General features: G+C 49.1%; 1 protein-coding gene across 5 annotated transcripts in view; it reads left to right on the forward strand.

Annotated features, from left to right (window-relative positions):
* Positions 1-18,304, forward strand: part of LOC135910207 (uncharacterized) — a 135,554-nt gene that overhangs the window by 38,377 nt on the left and 78,873 nt on the right. For all 5 annotated transcript variants that reach the window (XM_065442257.1, XM_065442260.1, XM_065442259.1 and 2 more), the window contains exon 5: positions 5,618-5,707. In XM_065442257.1, coding sequence (XP_065298329.1) covers positions 5,618-5,707 — 90 coding nt within the window. The remainder of the gene's footprint in view (positions 1-5,617; positions 5,708-18,304) is intronic.

Below are 18,304 nucleotides of genomic sequence, written 5' to 3' on the forward strand. Positions count from 1 at the left end.
GAGGCGAGTCTAGCAGTGCTATTGGAGGAATTAGAGGGCAGTAAATGGGATATAATAGGGCTCAGTGAAGTTATGAGGCCAAAAGAAGCATATACAGTGCTAAAAAGCGGGCACGTCCTGTGCTACCGGGGCTTAGCAGAGAGAAGGGAACTAGGCGTCGGATTCCTGATTAATAAGAATATAGCTGGTAACATACAGGAATTATATAGCATTAACGAGAGGGTGGCAGGTCTTGTGGTGAAACTTAATAAGAGGTACAAAATGAAGATTGTACAGGTCTACGCCCCTACATCCAGTCATGATGACCAGGAAGTCGAAAGCTTCTATGAAGACGTGGAATCGGCGATGGGTAGAGTGAAAACTAAATACAGTATACTAATGGGTGACTTTAATGGCAAGGTAGGCAAAAAGCAGGCTGGAGACAAAGCAGTGGGGGAATAAGGCATAGGCACTAGGAATATCAGGGGGGAGTTATTAGTAGAGTTTGCGGAACAGAATGATATGAGGATAATGAATACCTTCTTCCGCAAGCGGGATAGCCGAAAGTGGACGTGGAGGGGCCCGAACGGCGAGACTAGAAATCAAATAGACTTCATACTCTGCGCTAACCCTGGCATCATAAAAGATGTGGACGTGCTCGGCAAGGTGCGATGCAGTGACCACAGGATGGTAAGAACTCGAATTAGCCTAGACCTGAGAAGGGAACGGAAGAAACTGGTACATAAGAAGCTGATCAATGAGTTAGCGGTAAGAGGGAAAATAGAGGAATTCCAGATCAAGCTTCAGAACAGGTATTCGGCTTTAACTCAGGAAGAGGACCTTAGTGTCGAAGCAATGAACGACAATCTTGTGGACATCATTAAGGAGACTGCAATGGAAATCGGTGGTAACTCCGTTAGGCAGGATAACACTAAACTATCGCAGGAGACGAAAGATCTCATCAAGAAACGCCAATGTATGAAAGCCTCTAACCCTACAGCTAGAATAGAACTGGCAGAACTTTCGAAGTTAATCAACAAGCGTAAGACACCTGACATAAGGAAGTATAATATGGATAGAATTGAACATGCTCTCAGGAACGGAGGAAGCCTAAAAACAGTGAAGAAGAAACTAGGCATTGGCAAGAATCAGATGTATGCGTTAAGAGACAAAGCCGGCAATATCATTACTAATATGGATGAGATAGTACAAGTGGCTGAGGAGTTTTATAGAGATTTATACAGTACCAGTGCCACCCACGACGATAATGAAAGAGAAAATATTCTAGAGGAATTCGAAATCCCACAGGTAACGCCGGAAGGAGTAAAGAAAGCCTTGGGAGATATGCAAAGGGGGAAGGCAGCTGGAGAGGATCAGATAACAGCAGATTTATTGAAGGATGGTGGGCAGATTGTTCTAGAGAAACTGGCCACCCTGTATACGCCTTGCCTCATAACGTCGAGCGTACCGGAATTTTGGAAAAACGCTAACATAATCCTAATCCATAAGAAAGGGGACGCCAAAGACTTGAAAAATTATAGACCGATCAGCTTACTGTCCGTTGCCTACAAACTATTTACTAAGGTAATCGCAAATAGAATCAGGAACACCTTATACTTCTGTCAAGCAAAGGACCAGGCAGGATTCCGTAAAGGCTACTCAACAACAGATCATATTCACACTATCAATCAGGTGATAGAGAAATCTGCGGAATATAACCAACCCTTATATATAGCTTTCATTGATTACGAGAAAGCATTTGATTCTGTCGAAACCTCAGCAGTCATGGAGGCATTACGGAATCAGGGTGTAGACGAGCCATATGTAAAAATACTGAAAAATATCTATAGCGGCTCCACAGCCACCGTAGTCCTCCATAAAGAAAGCAACAAAATCCCAATAAAGAAAGGCGTCAGGCAGGGAGATACGATCTCTCCAATGCTATTCACAACGTGTTTATAGGAGGTATTCAGAGACCTGGATTGGGAAGAAATGGGGATAAAAGTTAATGGAGAATACCTTAGTAACTTGCGATTCGCTGATGATATTGCCCTGCTTAGTAACTCAGGGGACCAACTGCAATGCATGCTCACTGACCTGGAGAGGCAAAGCAGAAGAGTGGGTCTAAAAATTAATCTGCAGAAAACTAAAGTAATGTTTAACAGCCTCGGAAGACAACAGCAGTTTACAATAGGCAGCGAGGCACTGGAAGTCGTAATGGAATACATCTACTTAGGGCAGGTAGTGACTCCGGATCCGGATCATGAGACAGAAATAATCAGAAGAATAAGAATGGGCTGGGGTGCGTTTGGCAGGTATTCTCAGATCATGAACAGCAGGTTGCCATTATCCCTCAAGAGAAAAGTGTATAATAGCTGTGTCTTACCAGTACTCATCTACGGGCCAGAAACCTGGAGGCTTACGAAAAGGGTTCTACTCAAATTGAGGACGACGCAACGAGCTATGGAAAGAAGAATGATAGGTGTAACGTTAAGGGATAATAAAAAAGCAGATTGGGTGAGGGAACAAACGCGAGTAAATGACATCTTAGTTGAAATCAAGAAAAAGAAATGGGCATGGGCAGGACATGTAATGAGGAGGGAAGATAACCGATGGTCATTGAGGGTTACGGACTGGATTCCAAGGGAAGGGAAGCGTAGCAGGGGACGGCAGAAAGTTAGGTGGGCGGATGAGATTAAGAAATTTGCAGGGACGGCATGGCCACAATTAGTACATGACCGGGGTTGTTGGAGAAATATGGGAGAGGCCTTTGCCCTGCAGTGGGCGTAACCAGGCTGATGATGATGATGATGATAATGATGATGATGATAACGAGGCCTCCGCATTTTCGCATCTAATCGACCTTCTCACAACGCCTCCCGTTCTGGCCCATTTCAATCCTTCTGCGCCTACCGAAGTCCGTCCTGATGCCAGTGGTCATGGAATTGGCGCAGTACTGGCACAACGCCAGCGCGGCCACCAGCGTGTTATCGCTCACGCCAGCAGGCTGATGTCACTCGCGCAGCGCAACTATTCCATCACTCAGCGTGAGCGTCTTGCCCTAGTATGGGTGGTTGCGAAGTTCCCTCCATACGTGTATGGCCGACCCTTTCCCGTTGTCACAGACCATCACGCGCTTTGCTGGATATGCTTACTGAAAGATCCTACAGGAAGACTTGGTCGCTGGGCCTTACGGCTCCAAGAATATTCGTACTCTGTCACCTACAAATCTGGCTGACTACACAAGGACGATGACTGCCTGTCTCGCTACCCGGTAGACGAGCCTGATGACACCGACAGTAGTACCACCAACGGCATTTTCTCTGTGTCTGCCTTCGCTAAAATCGCCGATGCGCAGTACTGAGTCCTATTGCTGCGAGCATTCATCGAGTGTCTGCGCTCTAGACCTACCGACGCATCCGTCCGCCGATATGTCCTCCAGGGTGGAATTCTGTACCGAAGGAACTTCCTCCCTGATGGATCTGATCTTCTTCTTGTCGAGCCAAAACATCTACGACAGACTGTGCTCCTTGAGATGTATGACGCACCCACTGCAGGACATCTTGGGGTAATCCTCACGTACGACCGCGTCTGCCACCGCTTCTATTGGCCTGGTCTCGCTCGCGTCGTCGGACGCTATGTTGCTGCCTGTGATTCCTGGCAGCGCCGGAAAACACCTCAGGTGCTACCCTCTGTCATCTCCAGCCGATCTCCGTCCCTGTGGAACCATTCTGTGGTGTTGGACTAGAACTCCTTGGTCCCTTTGCCACATAATCCTCTGGGAACAAATGGGTAGCCGTCGCAACTGATTATGTCACCCGATACGCTATCACGCGGGCTCTCCCTACCAGTTGCGCCACCGACGTCGCGGACTTTCTCTTGCGTGACATTATCTTTATGGCGCCCCGCGACAGCTGCTTACTGACCGTGGTCGTAACATCCTCTGGAATGTTATCGCCGACATAGTGCCTTCCTGCTCCATTCAACACAAGCTGACTACCTCATACCATCCTCAAAGCAATGGCCTGAAAGAGCGGTTAAGCCGTACTCTAACCGATATGCTGTCCAAGTACGTTTTCAAGGACCACCACGACTGGGACATTCCCCTTCCTTACGTCACATTTGCATATAAATCTTCCCGGCATTACACCGCCGGATTTTCTCCATTTTATCTGCTGTACGATCTCGAACTGACATTGCCCCTTGACACGGCACTTCCTCCTACTGCGATCTCAACAAGCTAGTATGCGCGCGACGCCATCACCCTCGCCGACCATGCACTCCAGCTTACCCGTACTCGACTGACGGCCTCGGAAACCACTCAGCAGCGTCAGTACAACGCGCGCCACCATGGCGTACAGTTTTCGCCTGGTGCGCTCGTGCTCCTGTGGTCGCCCTGTTGTCACGTCGGACTTTCACAGAAGCTCCTTTCGGGATACACAGGGTCCTACCGAGTGCTGCGCAAGTAGAAGCCTATGACGTACGAAATTGCTCCTGTGCGTTCAACCACATCCTCTACTCTGCCATCAAGTGATGTGCATGTCAGTAGGCTCAAGGCCTACTACACTGCTTCCGAGTCCGGCCTTTAGTCGCTCCGGGAGGGCGCTTTTGCCGCCGGGGGTAGTGCTACGGAACACTATTTGCGTTGAAAAAAAGGCGACCAGGGTGAAGAAGACGACGACGATTAGAGGCTAGCGCGGGCTGTTGCCTCTTGGTGCAGTGCGGCGGATTTCCTTGTAAATATAATTGTACATAGGTTTTCGTCTGCGTCTTCCTACGTAACAATATCTCCGGCAAGCATCTTGTCGACTTTCTTCTGTATGTCTTGGCGCACAGTAGGGGAGACGCGGTAGGGCCGTTCGTGAATTGGTCTGAAATTGCCGGTTTGTATCCTGTGCTTCACAACTGAGGTTTGATCCTGTGGCTCGTCATCAAAATTTAATATGTCCCGGTACGAGGCGAAAAGACAGTGAAGTGCGTCCGCATGGCAGGAAGGTAAGTAAGGATCATTGTCGTGAAAGGTTCTAATACTCGGGTTATAGGGCCAGAACCAACAGGAATAGGTGGCTCAATATCTCTAGTGAAGCTCCAAGCATGATAGTCGCAAGCGGGGGCCAAACTTTAAGAGATATGCCCTAAGGCAGCACTTTAGGGCCGCTGTCTACATTCACCACAGGGAGACCGGTGCCATTGTCTTTTATACGGACAACCGTCTGTGGGAATGTGACGTTCTGCGACAGGAGGACGGTAGTGTCTGCGACATGATGAAATCGGCGTCGGAAAGAGGTGGATTGGATGAAACGGCTATAGGGGACACGGCTCATTAAGGTAGACGAACGTAATCAGTAGAACATATTCGACAAAGCGCTATATATATTTAAATATATATATATATATATATATATATATATATATATATATATATATATATATATATATATATATATATATATATATATATATATATATATATATATATATAATAAAAGTATACCTAGGCAGACCACTGGCGATCACAGGAACGAAAATTTTGCTAGCAGACAATAATGCTTCACTTCGGTCTTACGCACCAAGTCTACATGAGAGCATTGCACTAACGACCATGAATCACGCAGGTGCTCTTCTCGTTTTCTTGCAGGTAAAGCGCGGCTTGCTACAAAATGTTGTACTTGGGACCAAAATACGGATCGTCGTTACGGCCATTCTGATGGCGTTTATTCTTTACGTTGTGAGTACCTTTTTTGATCACAGTATGTTTTACTAACACGCCAGCGGAAGTTGCGATGCGAGCGTTAAACAGGCGAAATCTAGACTGCTTATATAACACTTTTAGCCATAGTAATTCTGCATGAAATAATTGCATATAAGTGACTGATAAAATGAAGGAAATAACTTTTTCTTTAGAAAACTGACATATTAGCACAAAATATAGCTTCACCATCCTCATCATCATCATCAGCCTGGCTACGCCTACTGCAGGGCAAAGGCCTCTCCCATACTTCTCCAACTTCCCCGGGCATGTACTAATTGGGGCCATGTTGTCCCTGCAACCTTCTTTATTTCATCCGCCCACCGAACTTCCTGCCACCCCCTGGTACGCTTCTCTTCCTTGGAATCCAGTCCGTAACCCTTAATAAGCATCGGTTATCTTCCCTGTTCATTACATGTCCTGCCCATGGCCATTTCTTCTTCTTGATTAAATAAAGGTGTCATTAACTCCCGTCTGTTCCCTCACCCAATGCGCCCTTTTCTTGTCCCCTTAACGTTGCACCGATCATTCTTCTTTCCATAGCTCGTGGCGTCGTCCTAAATTTAAGTAGAACCCGTTTCGCAAGCATCCAGGTTTCTGCCCCGTACGTGTGTAATGGTAAGACACAGCTGTTATACACTTTTCTCTTGAGGGATAACGGCAACCTGCTGTCCATGATCTGAGAATGCCTGACAAACGCACCCCAGCCCATTTTTATTCTTCTAATTATTTCAGTGTCATGATGCGGATCCGCGGTCACTACCTGCTCTAAGTAGATGTATCCCTTTATCACTTCCAGTGCCTGGCTACCTATCGTAAACTGCTGTTCTCTTCCGAGATTGCTAAATATTACTTCAATTTTTTCAGATTAACTTTTAGACCCACCCTTCTGCTTTGCCTCTCCAGGTCAGTGAGCATGAATTGCAATTGGTCCCCTGAGTTACTAACCAAGGCAATATCATCAGCGAATTGCAATTAACTAAAGTATTTTTGATTAACTCTTATCTCCAATTCTTCCCAATCCAGGTCTCTCTATACCTCCTGTACACACGCTGTATATAGCATTGGGGAGATCATATCTCCCTGCCTGACGCCTTTCTTTATTGGGATTTTGTTGCTTTCTTTATGGAGGACTATGGTGGCTGTGGAGCCGCTATACATATCTTTGAGTATTTTTACATACGGCTCGTCTATACCCTGAATCCATAATGTCTGCATGACTGCTGAGGTTTCGACTAAATCCAACGCTTTCTCGTAATCAATGAAACTATATATAGGAGTTGGTTATATTCCGCACATTTCTCTATCCCCTGATTGATAGTGAGAATATGTGCATTATTGAGTAGCCTTTACGGAATTCTGGCTGGTCCTTTGGTTAACAGAAGTCTAAGGTGTTCGTGGTTCTATTTGCGATTAACTTAGTAAACACTCTGTAGGCAACGAACAGGAAGTTTATCGCTCTATAATTTTTCAAGTCCTTGGCGTCCCCTTTTTTATGGATTAGGATTATGTTAGCGTTCTTCCAAGATTCCGGTACGTTCGAGGTCATGAGGCGTTGCATATACAGGGTAGCCAGTTTTAATAGAACAATCTGCCCACCGTCCTTCAACAAATCTGCTATTACCTGATCCTCCCCAGCTGCCTTCCCCCTTTGCATAGCTCCCAACGCTTTCTTTACTTCTTCTGGTGTTACTTGCGGGGTTTCAAATTCCTCTAGAGTATTCTCTCCTCCATTATCGTCGTGGGTGCCACTGGTACGGTTTAAATCTCTATAGAACTCCTCAGCCACTTGAACTATTTTATCAATATCCGTAATTATATTGCCGGCTTTGCCTCTTCACTCATACATCTGATTCTTGCCTAGTCCTTGTTTATTCTTCACTGCTATTAGGCTCCTTCCATTCCTGAGAGCATGTTCAATTCTATCCATATTATACGTCCTTATGTCAGGTGTCTCACACTTGTTGATTAACTTTGAAATTTATCCCAGTTCTGTTCTAGCTGTAGGTTTAGAGGCTTTCATGCAGTGGCGTTTCTTGATCAGATCTTTCGTCTCCTGCGATAGCTTCCTGGTATCCTGTCTAACGGAGTTACCACCGACTTCTATTGGCTTATTTATGGCTTATTTGCACATATAGCTTATATGGCTAATTTGCACATAAATTTAAGCATTGTGCACGCCAGCCAAATGCTGCCACGTTTGTAATAGCGCAAATGCTTACCTTCGACGGGCTTGCGCATATGCACGCATAACCTTGCGCTCATCAACCACTCTAGAAGAGGAAGGTCCTGTCGTATTTTTTATAACGTATACTAAATTTTATTGGCCCAGTAAAATGCAGGCCTATATGTAGCATGTTAGAAACAAACACGCAATGCTTGCGAAAACTTCTCAAATTTACATTCTTTCAAATAGAGCCGTGGAATATGCAGTGTTTAGCATTTTGAGAATATTGGAAATAGTCTTTTAGAAAACCATGCTGAAACGAAGAAAAAAAATCGCCGATGATTACGATATCCTGTAATGCAAATATTGAGTGCAGCTGTTTAGCTTTTTTGAATTCACTATAGATGGTGGCGCTGAATTCGTCTCTGAACGAGATGGGTCTCATGGCGGCAGCGCTGTGCCTCTGCTCGGGCGGCTAGTTTAGCGTCATAGGCAGATGAAGCATCTCCACCTGTTGCATTGCTCGTTGTTGATAATGAAAGTGAGCGCGGTAAGGCGGTAACGTGTAGCTCGCGCGGCGCACATTTTGTACTGGAGGAGGCACAGACGCCAGTAGGTCCGTAGGTCCGAAGCCGACACCAGCGCTTTGTTTCCTCGTACGGTATCAGATGGACGCGCTCACCGCATACGTGACCGCCACCTTGGAGAACGTCTCGTGCGGCACTGTGCTCTCCTCCTCACCCTTTTGACGCGATAGGGTTAAGGAGCTCGTGTCGCAGAAAAGCCGGTGTCGTCGGCGTCTGCGGCGTTGGCCGTGAGCGATAAATCACGGCAGGCACTTCGTAAATAAAAAGCATCTTCCAAGATGGGCTGGGGGGGAATCGAACCAGGGTCTCCGGAATGTGAGACGCTACCACTCAGCCACGAGTTCGATGCTTGAAAGCGGTACAAAAGCGCCCCTAGTGAATGCGGTGTTGCCTTAGAAACGTGCCGTAGAAAGTTATACTGCGGTGTATATCGGTAATTATGAGCATGTAACTTACAGAAGTCGCAGTTACACGAGTAGCGAAGTACGTTTCCGCTACATTTATTCTGCGCTTACCGCACACGCAGATCCATCTTGCGGCAAACACAGAAGACCGCTCCTTTCAATGTATGGCGTTGCCCCGACAGGTGGCGCGCCACGCGCGCATTGGGGCTGTGCGGGGACGGTGCCAGGCGCGTCGCAGCCCCGACTCCCTCTCCCCTGACGACGCTTCGCCATGCTCCCACACGGGTTGCAGAATCAAGCGCCGTTCCTTTCTTTAAATTACTATCTATCTATTTCTCTGCCCGTGCCGATCACGACGTTTGGCTGGCGTAGATCGTTTCCTCCACCGAGACACCGAGTTCTTTGGTTCGTTCCGTTTGCTCAGGCGCACGTTTCGTTGCCGCGCCGAACGCTGCGTTGCTCGACGCTCACCGCGTGATAGGTGGGCGCAAAGTTCGATGCGGGGCACATCGTAAGTGATCGCTGCGCCGTAGCGCATTGTCTTACACCCCTTGGCGGGTCGACAGGAACGCTGTCGCGTTCCACTCTTGAAGGCAACGCTTCAGCGTCCTCCAATTTTCGCCATGCTCTCGTGCGCTTACCTCCGCTTACTTCGCCATGCTTCCGCTGCTGCTCTGCTTCGCCCGCCAGGCCGAGTTCGAGAGGGATCGCCTTCCTCACGCGCTCGTGCTGGGGCGATCGCTGTTTCCACCTCAATTGTTGGGAAGCAGTTTGCGGACCCTGTCACCGAATCTGACAATGAGCGGTAGTCGACCTCGTCGCCCGCTGCTGGTACAAATGAATCCGCTTTCCCGACAGCACTCAGCCCAGCCACACACGTAGGCAATTGTCCTGGGCACCACACTCCATCTAATGTCACTGGCGATGACATCGCAGAGCTGACGGCTGGCGCTACAGTGCAGCCGAAGACTGCCGGCGAAAGCAAGCGCCGCTTCCCACCGTTCGTGGAGTTCGCCCAATCAACCTGTGACGACAGCATTGCCTCCGACCATGTCGCCGACACCCTATCGTACCGCCCCATCGGTCGTAAAGCCACCTTCCTCGCCTTCTCGAGAAACGTCATCGCCGGCCATCTCTCCTGCATTCAAGGCGTTAGACGCGTTCACATCAATTTCCGCCGCAATGTAGTAACTGCGGATGTGGCGCGAGAAACTGACTTGACGCCTCTCCTGCAAATGTGCGTTATCACCAAGGTTCCAGTGTGGGCAAAAGCCCTAGCAACAACTCCTGTGTGCGCATCATCTATGGTGTCGACCAGTTCATTGATGTCCACACAGTGAGGAACAACATAGAAGTGCCCGTGGCTGTACTGTCTTGCTCGCGTAGCGGTGCTAACGTGAGCGTTACCTTCGCCGGCAGCGCTGTCCCTACCAGTGCGTTGCTTTTACAACAACGACGTCCCGTTCGCGCTGGACTGCCCCGGTCAACTCAATGCGACCACTGCCGCGTGTTTGGCCACGCCGGCCCTAGCTGCTCGCGCGACGTCCGCTGCCTCTGCTGCGGTGGTTCGCACGGAACTTGAGATTGCACCGCGCAGCGACCACGTTGCGTGAAGTGCAGCGGCCGCAATGCGTCGACTGCTCCGCGCTCTCCCGAGTTGCAGCTAGAGAGGAAAACGGTCGTACTGCTGTCGTCCATCCAGCGGCCGCTTACGCGCAGTAAGGCGTTCGAGTTGGCCAGAGCCCGCGCCGCATCACGCAAGATTCCTAAGACGCACACAGCCGCTCCCCGCTCGTCTGCGAGCGCTCAAACCTTGCCTGTCCTACAGCGACGCCCTGCGTGGCCACAGCACCCAAAGGGCTCTAGCAGAGCCAACACATTGACCTGCAACTGTTCCAAGCAGCAACCCTAGCGAAGCACTCATCGCCACTCTCGCTGCTGCAGTCCGTGCCCTGATGGAACATTCCCCCAACATCGACGACACAGCTCGCCAAATGTGTGTTGCGGCTGTCGCCGCACAGGAGGCTCGGTAGACTACACGCCATACGTACTCCTGAGGAACAGGCAACCCGCGAGCAGAACCGGGAACGAGCACGTCTATACGCTGTTCCGATGGTGTAGCACTGGTAAAAGAACAGGCTTATGCAGCCGAGCGCAAGCAGGGACTGAGTAACAAGGACCCGACAGCCTACCAAGTCGTCGACGCGATGAACCCATTAATAAACACCGGGGCCGCACGTTTTAGCTTCCCTGGTTAACCATCTGTACGGAGTGTTTGGGCGGTGATTTTTCTTGTACACGTTACAGATGACTGGATGCTTGTTTCAACTGACACTTGCAGAAGTAAGTTAGAGATAGCTTAAAGATCCGTAGGATGCCAAAGGCGATGCACCTCAGCACTCCTTCCACGCCAGTTGCAGCGTGCCTCCCAGACAACCACGGTTGTGGCTCGAGAAAAGCATATTCACCACGTGTACACTGGTTAGAATATGTTACGGTTGCACCTTACACACACACACACACACACACACACACACACACACACACACACACACACACACACACACACACATATATATATATATATATATATATATATATATATATATATATATATATATAATTAATGATGAGATTTTACGTGCAAAACCAGTTTCTGATTATGAGGCACGCCGTAGCGGAGGACTTCGGAAAACGGAAAATTTCAGCCAGCTGGGGTTCTTTAACGTGCGCCTAAATTTAAGTACACATGCGTTTGCGCATTTCGCCGCCATCGAAATGCGGCCACGATGGCCGAGATTCGATCGCGCGACCTCGTGCTCAGCAGCCCAACACCATAGCCACTGAGCAACCGAGGCGGGTGCGCCTTATTCTACAAACAGGCTTCATAGATTTACTATACGCACACAGCCGCTCCGGGCTCGTCTGCTAGCGCTCAACCTAGCCTGTCCTACAGCGACGCGCTGCGTGGCTACAGCGCCCAAGGAGCTGTAGCAGAGTCATCACATGGATCTGCAACTGTTCCGAGCAGCGACTATCGCTCATCGCCGCTCTCGCTGCTGCACTCCGGTTGGGACATTCCCCCAACATCGACAGTTACGAGTTTCTTTTTCTCAGATGACTGCTTTTCACCTGCTAACAAACGTTCAACGCTAGCGCTCCGCCAAGGACGCGCCTGCATATATCTCATGTTTCTCAATTTTTATCGAAGGCTCTATACTTGATGTGTTGTTAGCAGACCTTGTGTAATCTGATTGTATGCGGGACGCGAATTCTGTAGGAGTTTCTAGAAGGCACGCTGGTACCAGCGATTACGCTGGAGCCTTCCGAAAGCATTGTATAAAAACATGTGTGCTTGACACGCAGATAAAACTTTCGACGATCGCCTACTGCGTTCACCACTATCGTTGATCTTTCAATGTCGCTTGCTTTTAGGGACAGAAGTTTGGTCAATCAAGAATTAGTTTAAGCCGTCACAGTTTCGCTGCTGTGTTCTTGACCACCACTACAACGTGGCAATAGGTTCATTCAGGAAGATAATGCTCTAGGCAAGTAGCATTTTGCGACCTAATTGCTGTGCTAGGGTCGGGCGTCCTGCCAGGCACGTCAAAACGGCCAGGAGTCTCCCAATGCTGGAAAAGGCTTGAACGAGATGGCCACAAATGATTTCACAATTACCGCTTGCTGGAGACCCCAATGACCTGAGCGATATTGGCCCATTTTCACGTGTTGTTCAGATAGTGTTCATAGGGGCTCTGCTTATTGGTCTTCCGGTCAAACTACATCGTGTCACGTCAGTACCTGAGGTCACGTCATAAAAAATAGAATCACCTTAAAAGGCATTGCCTGTTTCGCATGATGCCAGTCTACGCTAGAGCCGCAGTTTTACGCGACAGTGAAAATTGAAACATCCAACGAAGATGCTGTTGTCGACCGAGTATTTCTGGTTCGCGTTTGGCTGAAACAACTCTATGCTTGTCTGAACAATGCTAGCAATTTTCCTGAGTGATTTCCTATTTTGTCGGCCGGCAAAATACTTTATCTACATAAGAAACTAAGCTTGCTGCTTCAAATCCACTTTTCAGCTACGAGAAGTATATTGCTACGCGAAGGATGAGTCAGTAAGACGAGCAGCTATTTACAGGTTATATTTACAAAAGCGGCTGCAGCGCTGACCGCTTAGATTCCCAGCGCGAGCCCAGTTCCTTTTTGCTCTACTTTTCTCTAGTGATGACGCCCACGAGCCTCGTTCGAGCAATCAAATATCATACGCGTTTAGCATAATCACATGGCGGCAGAAGCGACGTCCCGGAGCCTCTAAAGGTGATACTGCTTCAGTCGTGTAACGTGCATGATATCACTGGACCGGGAAGCAGATGGGGCGTCAAGGGCGATCTCGTAGGTGACGGGAGTCACGGCACCAAGCACTTGGTATGGGCCTGTCTAACGAGCCCGCAGTTTTTCTGATAGGCCGACCTGACGCGACGGAGACCATAGAAGCACCAAAGAACCAGACGGGAAGTGCACGTCTTGGTGTCGCCTGTCGTACAACCGCCTTTGACTCTCTTCGGATTTCAGAAGGCGGTCACGGGCAATTTCCCTTGCGTGGGCACAGCGGACGATGGCATCAAGTTCATATTTACTTGTCGGTACCGCGTGAACAGGGATGGTTGTGTCGAGGGGCAGTGCGGGTTCTCGAACGAACTGAAGGAAAAATTGGGAATAACCGGTGCTGTAGTGGTGCGAGGAATTATAAGCAAATGTGACAAACTGTAAAGTGAGGTCCCAGTCAGTGTGCTCTGAAGAGATATTTTGCGAGTATTTTTGTGAGAGTGCGGTTGAGACGCTCCGTGAGGCCATTTGTTGGCGGATGGTGTGACTTGGATAGCTTAATTATGCCTCGTGGCACAGGACTGCAGGATGTCGGCGTCAACTTTTGATAGGAATGTTCACCCACAGTCTGTGAGAAGTTGTCGTGGAGCTCCATGTAAGAAAATCACGTCGCGTAGAAGAAAATCGCCGACATCTGTCTCGCAGCTTATAGGAAGCGCTCGGGTGATGGCATAGCGCGTGGCGTAATGCGTGGCCACAGCGATCTACCTGTTCCCAGAGGTAGAAATAGGAAACGGGCCAAGTAAATCCGAACCAACCCGAAAAAATTATTCCGGGGGGAATGTCGAGTAGTTGCAGATACCCAGCAGGGAGCTTCAATGGTGTCGTGCGTCGCTGGCATCTCTCACACGCAGCTACGTGTCTACGAACAGAGCGAGCAAGTACTGGACAAAAGAAGCGCCGGCAGATCCGGTCGTAGGTGCGTGACTGACCCAGGTGACCGGCAATGGGGAGTTCGTGAAGTTCGAACATCTAGTCCAGCTTCTGCGTAAGAAATCTGCTTCTCGAGGTTGTCATATTCTGCTGCATCATGTTCTAATGAGTCGATATTTACCTGTAGCAAATCAGCTTTTCTATGCTGACAAGAGTCGGCTTTTTTGCCAGGAACAATGAGTGCCTTCGCCTAGATGCGCATACGCCAGCGAATGATAAGAGCAACTGAATAATCAAACAGCAGTCACTGCTGGCAATCTTCTGCGAAAGCTTTGCGGAAACTCAACAGCTTCCTTTTCGGTTCTTTTCGCGGTCACATCGACGGTAACACCACTATGAAGTGACGTGCAAGGTCATTCTTTGTCGTCATCAATGTCTTCGTGAGGCGTGTGACATCGCATAGCAAACGGCATGATACTAATACTGCACTTTCAATGGTCACTCCCAAATATTTTCGTTTCGAAGCTGGAATCTTTGAAGCTGTCATCGCTACGGTGGTATAACAGGTCCAACTTCAATGCCTTAGTGACTTCAAGGGCTCAATCTACAAGACAGATGTCACCCCTCAGTCTTCAGGATGGATGTCAGGGATGAACCTCATCGTCCAGTCTTTGTGAACCTCGAAGTTATCGTCAAATCAAAAAAATTACCGACGATTACGTTACTTCCTAATGCGAAATTTGAGCGCAGCAAATAAGCTGTTTCAGCTTTTCGATAGATTGAGGCAAAGAAATCGAGCAACACATGTATGCGCTATCACAGAATTTTTTTTTCACACGTATTCCTTTAACAAAGACTCCACTAACAGTTCTTGACAGTCATGAAGGAAGCTTTGTGGTCGGAGAAATAGACTGATATATGTTCGACTTGGTACACCAATGCTTGATTCTCAAAGACGAGATCTATACAAGTGCCTCGCGAGGTTGTCACAGCCGTGGGACGCGTTACGATGGCCCTCTGATTGCCACCGCACAGGGCGAACGGCAGCGGCAATTTCGGCTCGGGCGGTGCACATATACAGATCCGCCGCCACTGATCTGGCTCTCTGATTGCCACCGCACAGGGGTTGCATTGGAGGAGGAGCGAAGAAAGGAATTAAGTTCGAGCCGGCGCTTTGACAACCGGAGACTCGCAGGAAGAGGGGGTAGGGGGGCGGCGTGTACACCCAGCGGCAAACGATGGGGGCAGAAGCGCGCGCAGCAAGCGGACAACACGATAAAGGGAGGAGGGAAGAGATAGCAGCGACTGACTGATGCCGCTGACGCCGATAGTGTGTCAACCCCAGCTGCGGAGTTGGTTTCAGGGACAACGCCGCCGATGCCGACACAAACAATATGATACCCTCGCTTCCGCAGCGCTAAGAACCAGGTCTAGCCGTGGGAAGGTGGTCACGTAGTCGTCGACGTGCCGGGGCCTACGTGAAATAACCGGCGCGTCGGCAACTGAAGAGCACCCTATCCGCCACACAAGAACAGGGGGGGGGGACCCTTTCCTCCTCTTTCTGCATGGCGGCGACGGTGTTCTATGCAGTCACGTTATCTTGACTCTCTAGCGGCGTCAGCGGCATCCAGCGGTATCAGTCGGTCGCTGCTAGCGCTGGGGGGATGAAAGGGGGGCGGAGCTGGTTACGAGGCCGACGACAACGCCGACGACGACGCGAAACCCAGGAACGGACGCCAAAGAGCTGCGCTCTAAAATCTAGTGGGTGGGCGGACGTACCACTGTCTCTCTTAATCCGCGGACTGGAATGACAGGATGTCCCTCGTGAAGCTCTGTAGACACCACAGCCTTGCGACTCTCGGACCGTAAATCGGCAGGGCATTGTGTCATATGAGTGATAGTCAAATCGACGATCCTCTCGCCTCACGAAACTCCGCACAGTGACCACCACCACGTCAATCCGTGGCCTCGCAGTCTTCGCAAAGCCCCTGCCGCAGTCTCAATGCCGACCTCCACCACCAATGCTTCCTCGTCTTCTTCCTTTCGTTGATGCCACTCTAATCTCCGTATTGATGATGTCAGTGTCTGGAGCCAGGCGGTCATCGTGTTCCATATAAAACACCCTTCAACCATGATTTCAAGTTGCAACGAGCAAAATAGACGGTTTACATTGACCATTGATGGTTGAGGCCGCGTACATGTGGGCAGCCGGCTGAATACGTTGGCTGGTAGATTCCATTGCATGTCTCTGTCATAGAGGGCCTAGCTCTAGTTACTAGTAGCATGATTAAACCACTGGCACTGAGTAGCCGCCATAGAAAATTCAGTTTTCAAAACTGGAAATTCTGACTATGAGATTGTGGTAAAAGGCGGAGCCGGCTACCGATACAGTACTATTCAGCATGGACAGACCAAATAATGAGGCAAGTATGCCACGCCTGAGCTGACCTTGGTCTGAAAAGGTGAAGCCGAAAGTTAGCACAAGCAATCTTCTTTAGATTGCAGTCAGTATTCTGGCGCCGCCATGCATCCATGGGCCGAGTTTGCAGGGTCCCAATGATATTTGTGAACTTTACCACGGCAAACCAGCAGCCGCGATCACCGGCCTCAACGAGAGCAGGGTCCAAAAAGCACCAAAATAGCAGTATGCTGCAAGACAGAAGCAGACGGACGGAACAGCCCAGTGTTGCAAAGACCGAAAGTTGAAGAATGACGTTTTGATCGAGAGCTGCCTGCTGTCTTACTGCCACCAGACCTGCAAGTAATAGGCCCGCGTGAACACCACGTCACCGTCTTCGAAGCATCCGACGATTTACCGGTATCGATCGCAACTATTTAAGCATGAATGGATAGCGCCATGTGTAAAACCACCGAGCTATAGCCGTTCAAGAGTATGTAGTAGTGTTTGAAATCGACAATCATTAACGCGACCTGCGTGACTACTGCCAAGACGTCGTACACTGGATTGTAAAGGAAAGCCTTCCGCCCTCACCTCTCGAGAGGCTCAGTGCCTGACTTTGAAATCGTTGCCGCCTGCATGATGGCGAAAAACTAACACTACGCTCGTTCACTTTCATGGCTAGTGCATCCCACTTGCCTCCAGTTACCACACTGCACGCTGTACAGCGTGTCCGAACTATCATGCACCAGGACTTAAAGGGACACTAAAGGTTACCAGAAAGTTAAGGTAAAGTGGTAGAGCAATGTTCTAGAACGTCTAAGGCATCAATATAATCGCGAACAGAGCTTTAGTAACCGAGAAATTGAGGTAAATGCATGGCACGATTTGAGACCCCCCAGCGACATTCCGGTACTAGCCCGATGACGAAAGCACTCCTCATTGTTTGCGTTACTAATACTCAACTACTCGCATTAAAAATATCATTTCATTCGATTATAAGACGGAAGCAAATGCTACTTGTCTACGTCTATTCGATTCTAAGAAAAAATAACACTTTGACGTTACCCTTCATTAGTATGGTTGGTAGAAAGGTTTTGTTTTCGCTCGACTCTGCGCGTTCGACTGCGCCGCGCACGCTTTGGAGTTTCAGTAGTTTCGTTATCGCGTCGTGCTGTGCGGCTTCTGCTGGCTCGCGAAACTTTCATTTGGAACAAGCAGCGAGAATGCCATGTCCATGTGATGTCGTGGGAAGCCCTCGTTGCTTTCCCGCTCCGGAGAGCCGGTGTCGAGGCCACCGTCGTAGTACGCAACGAAACCGGCAGCGCGAGCGCTCAGGAGCAGGTCGCGCTCGTGAGTGCTCAAATCGCTGAAGTTCAGCCCAGCATCGCGAGCCAATCTGTCGTTGTCAGGGTCCATTGCGACGAGCGTCGAAGTTTGCGTCATAGAATAAAGTACCAGCTTATGGTCAGGCGTCTAGTGACAGCCACTAGACGCCTGACTTATGGACAGCCAAAACTAGTGAAATTATTGTCCCTAATTTTGAAAAAGCAGATGATTCCGCTATACTAACCTATTTAGCGCATGAATACCAAGAATTTTACGAAACTGCCAACGAAAGTTCTGTCCACGTTAATGATCTCTGGCTTCATTTCAAGCGTATAGTATCGCACTGCATGCATCACTACATCCCGAAAAAAAGTAAAAAATCGAACAAAAAGAATCCTTGGATAACACGCGATATAATTCATGTCA

This window comes from Dermacentor albipictus, chromosome 10 (genome assembly GCF_038994185.2).
Source record: "Dermacentor albipictus isolate Rhodes 1998 colony chromosome 10, USDA_Dalb.pri_finalv2, whole genome shotgun sequence".
Classification (NCBI taxonomy): domain Eukaryota; kingdom Metazoa; phylum Arthropoda; class Arachnida; order Ixodida; family Ixodidae; genus Dermacentor; species Dermacentor albipictus.